Below are 10,287 nucleotides of genomic sequence, written 5' to 3'. Positions count from 1 at the left end.
AATCTTCCGGCTGACTAATAGGCTAAGATAAGATGAGGACAATAAGACCTACTCTAAACCTAAGGATATCTTTTTAACCTCATGGGCGGCAGTCTACGACATAGACTTACAGACTTGAAGCTATTACCGAGGTTACTTGACTTGTTGGGAACGTTGCCTCAATTCCGTATCTATGCATGGCAGTTGCAGTAAAATGCCCTTCACAGATGCATATACATAGTTGCATCCTCGCTGTCTGACTGGCTAAGCTGGGAAGCTCCAGAGCGTGTTAAAATTGCAGTGAAAGACCTGCGAACCACTAACCTACCACGTTGCCTTGTTTTCTGTTCGCATGTGTAGCACATGCTCTCATTCAACCCTCCTATTCTGGCCTAGCGTTTGCCCCAACTTTGATTAGCGTTTGCGGAGCCAAAGCTCCAACAGATTCCCCGCAACGTCGGCCATAGATTCCCGGATCCTCATTGACTTGATGCTTGCAAAATTCTAAACGCAGAGGAATTTCCCTTTGCTCTTCCAAGCCACGCAAGTACCAGGTACTATCTCCCCTGAGATAACGAGTTTTGTGCGCGGAGCGTCGATCAGCTTAGCTAATCTCGGTTCCATCCGATGCCTGCGATGCCGCCCAAAAAACGTGCATATGTACCAAAGACGAAGGGTCAGTACAACCTCACTTCTTCTTGGCAGGGTATTAACGTGTCACTAGGTTGCCATGAATGCTCGAAACGGCGTATTCACTGTGATAGGAATGAGCCAAGCTGCAATAAATGTACTTCTAGGGGCTTAAGTTGTAGCGGCCTTGGTATTCGACATCGGTTCAACAAGGGTGTTGCTGCGAGAGGAAAGTGGGCTGGCAAGACTATCGACAGGGTTTATGAGGAGTATGCACAATCTCACCCTCATGTTTCCAAACGAGATACTGATTTCATCACAGGAATGAATGGAAAGTCTCTTCAGCTGACAGGGACGCATCAGCATCATCGGCATCAAGGTCAGCCGCAGATACAAACCCGGAAACCACGGAACCGCATCATGATGACAATGATGATCAACAAGACGACGATATTGAGTATATCACATCGGACAATGAGATCTACGATCTTGTGCTAGCAGATTCACAAGCACCCGCAGACCGTGAAATTTTCATGACACTCTTCTTGAAAGGAGTTCCGGACAACATACCACCATGGAAAAGGAACCTATTCATGACATGTAAGTCCAGACTCCACTTCTTTCCTCCAGATACTTACACATTACAGTCTCGCGCTGCATATCCACGGAGATGGTAGCCATAGACGGCCTTCACAATGACTGGCGCCACCTCCTTCTTCCACTCGCTCAACAAGACGAACTGGTTATGGACGCCGTCCTCACAGTCTCGGCCTTTCACTTCCACATCAACAAGCTCGACAATAATTTCAAGAAGAACCAGAAGCAGTACTCCCCTTTCGGGACAAACACATATGACTCTTACGTGCCAGATCCATATCAACTTCTGGGCCGAACGCTTCAGGGCCTGCGACAACGTCAAGAACTTGTATCCAACAACCAAACTACCCAGCACTCTGTTCTAATTAGTCTTTTATTATTGATGACATCTGTACTTGTCACAGGTGGTTCAGACTTTCCTGTTCTTCTTCGGATGCTCGAGTCAGCGCTGGACGCTATCGGGGGAAAGGAAGGGCTGGGTACTGGCATACTGGCTGGTTTTATCATGCGTGAGCTTCACAAGTAAGTCCACACAACTTCACCTCGAAGAATCACAGACATTCTAACAGGAAAATAGGATCCGAGTATATGCTGCCCCACATCTTGGAGAAGAAACAGGTCTACAGACGATCTCATCACAAGCTCGAACAGACCAACTTTTCGGTTGTCTCAACCACTGTCTCCAGCTGTACCCAGAACATGCACCACTCTTCTCGCAAGTCTCAAGTCTAGTCTATCAAGCTCGAGATATCTATCTCCAACAAGTCCTCTCCGATCACACCTCCAACTTCTTCGATTTTGACCCCATACCCACCAATCCCGAGTCGGTCGCACGCGTGCAGCGCTTCATCGAGGCACTCGAACAATTTCCAGAAACTTCCCCAGTGGCGCATATGTTGGTCTGGACGACCTTTGTGGCGGCGTCGGATGCACAGCTTGAAGAGCACAAGATTTATTTCGAGAATGTTTTGAGACGACATCATGCGAGAAGTGGGTTTGGAAATTTGTTGAAGGGTATTGAGGCGTTGAAGAGGATGTGGAGTAGAAAGCCTGGAGAGAGATGGACGACCCTTCTACCACAGACAAAGGTTCTCGTTGCATGAAGTTGGAACTTCGGGTCAAGATCACGAAAAATGGCGATAGAGAGACTTGGTTTTTGATAATACCCTAATTTCGGATTCTTCAGTTTGATATAATTTGAATTACAGTTGCCAAGACGATAGAGATGAATGCCCTCAATGATAAAAGTAACTCATTCCATCCGCGAGTCGTAAACGATCGAATCTCGTTGCGTCCAAAGACAACATGCTCATGGATTCCTTTGCCACCGTACCCACCAAACATAGGTATCTTTATTAAAAGTCCTCTACCCGATAGACCTGGTATGGACATTCTTCATACGGATGCGCCCTATAAAATCAGCCTTTATCATCCTCATAAACCTCAGAACTTACTCTTTCAACGCCGCAACAGCCTTCCGCACCGTTTCCTCCCCCACAATCAACGTCTCAACTCTGACTTCCGGCGTCTCCTCTAACTCCCCAACTTTCCCAATAGCCGGATTCGCCGCATCTCCCGGTCTAAACTGCCCAATCCCCGATGTCTGCCACGCGCACTCAGTGCAGCCGCCAGGACCGGGATAGCGGCCCGCGCCGGCTTTGAAAATAGCGGCTTTGCATGCGGAGGCGTTGGCGGGTGGGACGTAGAAGACGAGGCTGAAACGGCGTAGTGATGCCATGGTGTTGCGAGATGGCCCGGGACCGGGAAGAAAAGTTGCTTCTGGGGATGGTTCGAGAACGTTTAGGGAGGATCTAATCAGTGGAGTTAGGTTGAGGATGATGCGTATCATGTGACGTTGTGAAACGGAAAATAATCTCGCAGCCTGATCTGATATCTGCATCTCGGACAACGCCGATGTGAGATATTATGTGAATTATTGACGTCACAACCGGAATCTTTGCCGGCCAATATCAAATATTCTCAACAGCACCCGAAGATAGAATGAGAATTATGATATTATTTTCTATGAAAAGACTTTTGAGTTGCTTCGTCCATTATCGCTGACCACGCATTTTCCACCTCGTTTGGAATGCCAGTAGGTGATTTCGCTCTGACAACTCCACCCTGCTCCCCAATGATCCTGTCTAGAAAACGATCCATAGACCAAAGTTCCCTTCGGACATTTTTTCCAGGCAGCGCCTTTTCTTGTTGAGACTCTCTTGGTTCCTTTAGCTGAGGCCAGCAAGAAATCTGGACGGTATCATTCTCATAGACTTTTTGAAACGAAGATATTGTCCGGCTGCTCATGGCTGGGTCCTGCACAACAACCATAGATCTTGGAGATCGAATACCGTTCTCCCCCAAGACTTTTTGTGCCTCTGATGCATCTGCTCCGCAGTTGTTCGAGCGATCAGATACCAAGATCCGGAAGCCCTTGTCTTGATCTCCATTTTGGTCGATCTTGAGTTTATAGAGGCGTTCCGCCATGACTTTCAACACCTTGCCTTCAGGCTTGCCATTTATCGTCTCAAATATCGTGCAGTATTTCTTGCTCGCTCTGATGGCGTCGTAAACGAATGGCGTGCAAGGTCCGATGCCTCCACATAACACCAGTACTGTTTTTCTCTGCCTGTCCTCGTATTTCTTCTGCTGTTGCACCGCCCACTCAAAGACGGCTTCGGGAATAGCCAAGATAGCGGATGCGCAAAGTATGATGACATCAGTTGATTGATTCTCGGAATCTGGTTCATGCTCTTTGCTGTGTCGCAGCGACTGGAGATAAGAGTCTAGTTCTTTGGCGCTGTAAATCTGCTGCAAAGCCAAGAACCGTGAGATGATATCCGCCGATTCAGACCACTCATTTGGCGTCTCAGTCGTTCTTGAAGGCATTATGATAAATCAAGTGATGGGAGAACTATCATAGCAGACCGAGTACACCTGAGAGGGGCTTGGGCAGGTTGATATATCTCGGTGAGCAACAGCCCGATTTTCCGACCTCCATCTCCGCTCAGAAACTCAAAACCAGATTTCTCCGCCTCAATACTCATCAAAATCGAGTTAATGGATGATTTCTAATAGTATCGGCCAGTGGGAAATTTTTCTTTACAAATAACTCAATTACTAGTCTTTATCGCAGCCAGAGTTACTAACACGAACCGTACGTAAGGTGAATCGTCTATGCCTATTTAGGAATACCACAAACACGGACATCTCAACGTTACGTCAAATGATTCATTTTTGGGGACTTTGTAGTAATCAGATTATCAGTCATCGCTACATCCCATCAATGCTTATGGTTTTCAATCTTGCTATGTCTCGTCAGCTTTTGATAGTAAGCCATGGAAAGCGATCAACTGGTTTAGGTTCCACAAGGATATGAATTTATGATGACGGAAACATGGCTATGAAGGTAATAATTGAAGTCTGTGTGGTGCAAGCCAGATAAGGTGGAGTATATAATATCAACAATTGAATGGAGCTATCCGTCAACAGTAGGAAGGTACTCATTTGCTATTACGCCCATGGATGGGCTGCATAGATTTGGGCTATAAGGTTGAAAATTCCCAGGATAAATCCTGCCATCGTGATATGTTTGAGAGTTCTATCACGACGTATCTTCACTAGCTCTTCCTGCATAAAACTTATCGAAGTCAATTTCGCCTCCAGTTGTTGGTAGGCGAGCTGAACGTCATGCAGCTGACCATATAACGATTTTATGCGACGAAGGAGTGTTTCCATGTCATTTGGCTTACTCCCATCAGCAAAGTCACCGCCGTTGGGGACGTCCTCAAGGTCCTTTCTGGGATCATTGGATAAGAATTCTTGAACATTACATGTCAGAACTGTTATCGAATTGAGCACTTGACGGAGGACTTCTTTTAGCCGATGACTGTTGTCTGTGAATTCATTCCGCTGTTTAGCACTCTTCTGGGAGTAAGTTAATATTTATCCAAGTCCTGTTTATCCATCACAAATTTGCCAGAGAAAAGACTTACCGATAAGTAACGCGCTTGCCTCTTGACAAAGTCCTGGAATACTTCCAAGATCAGGGCGTGCTGGTCCAGCACACGGTCGAGACTCAAAGTCATTGTGTGCAAGAAAAAGGTTCGGGGGGAGTGTCTGAGCATTTCTCCAGGTGTTTGAAAATCGCTTTTGGAACCAAATTCGTCATCCTCGAAGTCAAATCCAAAAATCGATATACTCGTGTCACCGTCTTCAAAGCAGTATACGTCCCAGTAACCAATACTATGTACAGCGATCCCAAATGAGATTACTGATTCACAGAGACTGGCTTGGCTATCTTGGGGGAACAAGGACCCCGAATGGCTTTCGGCAAGAAAGGAAAAGCTCAATCGAGTTCTGAATGGCTCTCCAGTCTTGGACACGGTTCGGGGGTCATTATAGCCTTCAGAAATGAGTGTAAAGAAGGGAAATTGAAACCTGAGATGATGCTGACGTGATCCCCACCATTGCTATAATAAAGGCTTGTTAGTTATAATGCGTTATAATTTTGATTCCAAATTAACTTACGGTTTCATTGATCTGTATGCACGGGTTGATCTTTGTCGTCACATAGGACATGATCATTGGGCGGAGAATGGCTACTTGGCGGCAGGACATGGTCCTGATGAGAGCCATGATACTAGCCCCATCTGGGTTATGGATGTAACTATTTCCAGCTGTCAGCCCAGTGACATGTTACGATGTCTATTCGTTGCGTACATTCGTCTGAGTTGCTATATCAAGGTCGGGCCTGGATCTGGTCCTAATTGATGAAATCGCTTGGAAAATAAGTCACAAATCCTTTCTCCAAGTTGATAAGATTTTTGAACACATACCTTCTCTTTCAATATCTCGTTTAGCCTGAGGCTTGATGCAAGTGGTTTGTCTCGACTGGTATAGGAAAGTGTCTTCTGGCACCAACCTACATCAGTGACAACCGCGTAATACGGAATTTCTAGGCTAGAATCCACGACCCTGGCATCTGAGCTGGCGTATGGACCTGAGCTCTGCGGGAGAGATACGAACTTGTCCAGAGCGAAAGAAGCACCACAGCAAAAGTCTTGTATACGCTCTATGCTTCGTTCTGTAAACCTTGTATACGGGTGGCAAAACAGAAGGGTTGGAACTTCCACTTCATCATCGAGCACTCCTGCTCCTGCCTCATTCAAAGTTTTCAGGAGTGAAGTGTCCTCCTCGTCTGGATAAAAGGGTGTCTGAAACCTGCGGAACTGGCCGCTGTGGCTTCTCGGATCCTCTGGACGCCTCCACATCTGTGCCAGTGGAGAGGATCCCAGAGAGCGTTTTGCAGCACCGGAGTGAATATGAGTGTGCGCAGCGGCTGAGTGTAATTTATTAGGATAAAGCCTGGCCTGGGTTGTCATGGTATCTTCAGATAAGTTGCAAAGTGGCAGGATAAGGTTCTGGGAGGGAAGGGTCACAGTGGTTGCATTAAAGGCAGCTCGGATTTGTTCAATAGAGTCTGAGAGTGGAACAACGAAAACATCACCGATGATGTTGGAGCCGATAACATGGCCATATATATCGAACGTAGTCCGGTCAACAATGATCGAGCCGCACTCTCCTGGTTCGAGACCTAATATATTGATTTAGTCATAGTTGAGCAAGGCTCAGACACATTCTTACCTTGATCAGAGTCTAGTCTCATCTTCCAGGCTCTACATGGACTTCGATCTAGTAATGGGCCAAGCTCACTTAAGCCACCGAATAGGCAGCCCTTTCTTGTGCCATTTATTCCCGAAATCATGTACACCGATGTGGTATGAGAAAGCGGGTGTTTCGCAACTTGGCGAAGGAGTAAAGGGCTCGAAGTAGAGTCTAGGGTGATAATGTTAGGTAGTTGGAAGCTGGCTGAAGAGCTGTTCAATTCAACAAATGCCCAGTCCAGGTATGGTGCTGGGGGATCCAATGGATGTGGGAGAGGAATGGGTTGGCCCACTGGGCACTCTGCAAGACAAGATTGAGAGCCGTCATTCGTGTATGATGCATTGAGACTCTCTTGTGACGGACTCTCAGGGATGCTGCTATGACCAAAGTCCAAATTCTGCTTTTCTTGATCTGTATGAGGGTTTGGTGGAGTGACGGAAGTGTCGTTACGCGTGCTTCTTGAACTCCCCCTAGAGTTGCTGCGATGAATTGGCTCATCATCACAGCAAAAAGCGAATTCTCATCTCCCAAACTGTTATTGAAGAGATGGTCGACAGTCATCATGTGACTTATGCCGTCGACGATAAATGTCAGGCCGATAGTGGCAATGCGACCCTCATACTGGACCAGAGCACCGCAGAATGTATCGCTGGATGAGTTGCTTACTGGTAGTGGTGTGTTTGCCGCGTGCTGAATTATAGGGTGATATGCGTGCGATAAATAGACAAGCTGGAATGACGATTTCGACGATGGAAGATCGTGATGTACCAGCATAGGCCAAGTTGAGTCCTTGCGACAACAAAGTGTCGTAGCATACTTGTTGAAGAGCTCTCTCAACATCTTGAGATCTCTTTCTCGACACTCTATAAGTATAGAGGGTAAGGCCGTATCCCTCGAGTCGCCAATCATGTGGCAACTATAGTTGATATGTCGACCGCACATGCGAAGTTCATTATGTTCAGTGACAACCTTCCTCAACTCATTTGTGACGTATCGAAACCTTTTTCGGAACTCTTCTGCAGAGTATGTCGCCGAGGACACTGGAAGGTCGTAAAAGATCATATTGCGACTGGGAGGAAGCGCCTTGACGCATGTGTTTGTGTGTTGGCGTGAAGAATCTGCAATGGGTGGTATGCCAGTGTGATATGAAGATTGCTGGAACACCTGAGGTGCTGCTTCTCGCGGCTCAAAAGGCTCCGATTGTGTGGACTGAGATTATAAGAATGCTTGAACTGTGACCCTTCGGTGTGTTTGTCTCAGGCTCTGGGAAATGCGTGTTCGATGGATATCTGTAGGGCCCTGCAATGGTCGGATCGCCTCGGACCTTTTACTTTTCTGAAAACCCTTCTCAAATAAAGTCTTGAACTTCAGTGCAAGTTTATCCTTAAAAGAAGTGTGCTCGTTACTTGGAAGCCCCCATACCATGGTATGGACGCATGTCTGATTTCTAGAAGTTGAATGAAGTCAAAGAAAGATGTGCAGAGATCGATAACTGACGGGGCGACATATTGCAGCCAGGACTCTCTACTATCTTGGGCTTTGAGGCTCAACTGACAATTACATTGTAATTGTGATTATGTATCGATACCCAACGAGGCTTTACGGGTGGCCAATCGAATAGTGAAACATGTCCGCGGTCAGATTGGGATTTGTGGTCCTCGAGGCAATGCTGACAGGCGGAATGGGCGAACTTTGGAGTGGTGGGATGAAGTGCAGGTAGCATTTCCGCCGTTAAATATTGGCCTGAGAAACGAATATTTAATATCCTGATCCTCGGGAATCGCGACATTTTGCTCAATCCATTTTCCTTGTAGCGAAAATGAGACTAACAACACCCGATGAGCAAGATGAGATTTCTCTCAGACTTCTCGGAAGAAAGGGCAAGTTTGAAGCCTACTTCACGCTCTTCGATGAACTAGCCCTAAGGGAAAGCACATTTAGTTGCAGTTATGTTTCCTCCTCACCAACCCATCGGCATGTACTATCGACTGCTATCCTGCTCAGAAATAACGCACAAAAGACAAAAGAAGAGACCATGAACCAAATTTCTCATGAGAACGAGATGGTTGGAGAGGACGTCGGTAACATTATCAACAGGGCAGTACAAGCAATGGTGATGATTGACTCGGCGGCTCAAGAATGACACCCTGCAAACTTCGTTCTTGGAGCATACCGACCTATTTCCTGGCTGTCGCAAGAGTCATTTGTTTCGTTCATCGAAAGATCAATTCCCCGTGCCTCTGATCAATCGTGTAGCCGGTTTGAAGACATCATTGGTCACAAGTCAAAGCTCAAAGCTTGGAAGCTGAAAAAACGGCTGGAGATTCGCTTTCTGCCAACAAATGACCTTTCATGTCACCTCCTTTTCAACGAGAAGGATAACACGCTCTATCTCTTCCATCAGGTGGCCTACTTGAAAGCACATTTAGAGCAGTTTCAAAGCCATTCAAGCCCTTTGGATATAACTGCGCTAGAAAGTCTAGGCCGGTATACTCATCCAATTTGCCCACTACAAACGGGAGAATCATTTCGTAGCTAATATTGACGACAGTGTAACTCTGCCGCCCCAGCTTCTGTTTGAGACTTTACATTCGTTGCAAGATATCCTCTTCCCACTCAGAGATCATCGTTCCGAGAAGATTCTCCGGAAACTGATCAGCAGGAATGGCTTTGACCCTGAATGCTACGAATACGATGGCTATAATGTCTTCCACAAGGGGATGAGATATATGTACTGGGGAGAGCGGATTGCCAGGTTGTATGAGCTTGCGAAGAAACGGCCGCCACGAAACAAACTGGAACGTTAGTTTGACCGTAGAAGTACCGATGGTAATGCCTTCTCTATTGCTCTACTGGCTGTTGGTATCTCGATCTTGGTTGGGATTGTAAGCATCTTGATAAGTGGATTCCAGTCTTGGATTGCATGGATGGCTTGGAAGTACCCTGTACAAGTATAGGCTTACCTAGGCTCATATATTCTTACTTCCCTCCTACATACCACTTTCTTAGCACCTTTTGCTAAGGAAGCTATTAGTAACACTAAAATACAGAACTAAACTAACTATCTAGATACCCTTATAATACCCTTGCCTATAGCAAGTACATTAGCAGGTAGCCTTTTTAACCTTAGATAGTAAATACCTTATAATCTATAATCTATTACTTAAAATACCTAGCTTATAAGATAGAAGTATCTTTTCTTAATATAATAATTCCTTAATATAATAACTATAATATAGCTTTTACTACCCTATATAGTAAGTAATAAAATAAAGTTACTATACTTTAAGTTACTATAAGTAAACCTAATAGGCCTACTATAAAAGCCTTAAGCCTACCTAATAGTAATATCTTTAAATATATAAATACTATAGGAAAAAATAATAATATTAATATAACTACTAATAATAAAAT

General features: G+C 45.6%; 3 protein-coding genes across 3 annotated transcripts; 2 read left to right on the top strand and 1 right to left on the bottom strand.

Moving 5' to 3' along the window:
• Positions 1-615: 615 nt before the first annotated feature.
• FSUBG_14010 (acriflavine sensitivity control acr-2) lies at positions 616-2,309 on the top strand (the record flags this gene model as incomplete). Its single annotated transcript, XM_036678961.1, has 5 exons — positions 616-659; positions 792-878; positions 932-1,209; positions 1,257-1,728; positions 1,784-2,309. 5 exons carry the CDS (start codon positions 616-618, stop codon positions 2,307-2,309), a joined length of 1,407 nt encoding a protein of 468 aa, XP_036530531.1.
• A 2,501-nt stretch (positions 2,310-4,810) lies between these two features.
• Positions 4,811-7,935, bottom strand: FSUBG_14008 (RNA-binding protein; the record flags this gene model as incomplete). Its single annotated transcript, XM_036678959.1, has 9 exons — positions 4,811-4,887; positions 4,959-5,133; positions 5,202-5,678; positions 5,737-5,858; positions 6,045-6,075; positions 6,135-6,802; positions 6,853-6,864; positions 6,922-7,284; positions 7,443-7,935. The coding sequence occupies 9 exons, from the start codon at positions 7,933-7,935 to the stop codon at positions 4,811-4,813; spliced, it is 2,418 nt and encodes an 805-aa protein (XP_036530530.1).
• Positions 7,936-8,692: 757 nt separating this feature from the next.
• Positions 8,693-9,016, top strand: FSUBG_14007 (uncharacterized protein; the record flags this gene model as incomplete). The annotated part of the gene is made up of 1 exon (XM_036678958.1): positions 8,693-9,016. The coding sequence occupies one exon, from the start codon at positions 8,693-8,695 to the stop codon at positions 9,014-9,016; it is 324 nt and encodes a 107-aa protein (XP_036530529.1).
• Positions 9,017-10,287: the final 1,271 nt, after the last annotated feature.

The sequence above is a fragment of the Fusarium subglutinans genome, assembly GCF_013396075.1.
Source record: "Fusarium subglutinans strain NRRL 66333 chromosome Unknown NRRL66333_c0000467, whole genome shotgun sequence".
NCBI lineage: Eukaryota > Fungi > Ascomycota > Sordariomycetes > Hypocreales > Nectriaceae > Fusarium > Fusarium subglutinans.
The sequence above is the reverse complement of the archived record's forward strand: the minus strand, read 5'-3'. Positions and strand labels throughout refer to the sequence as shown.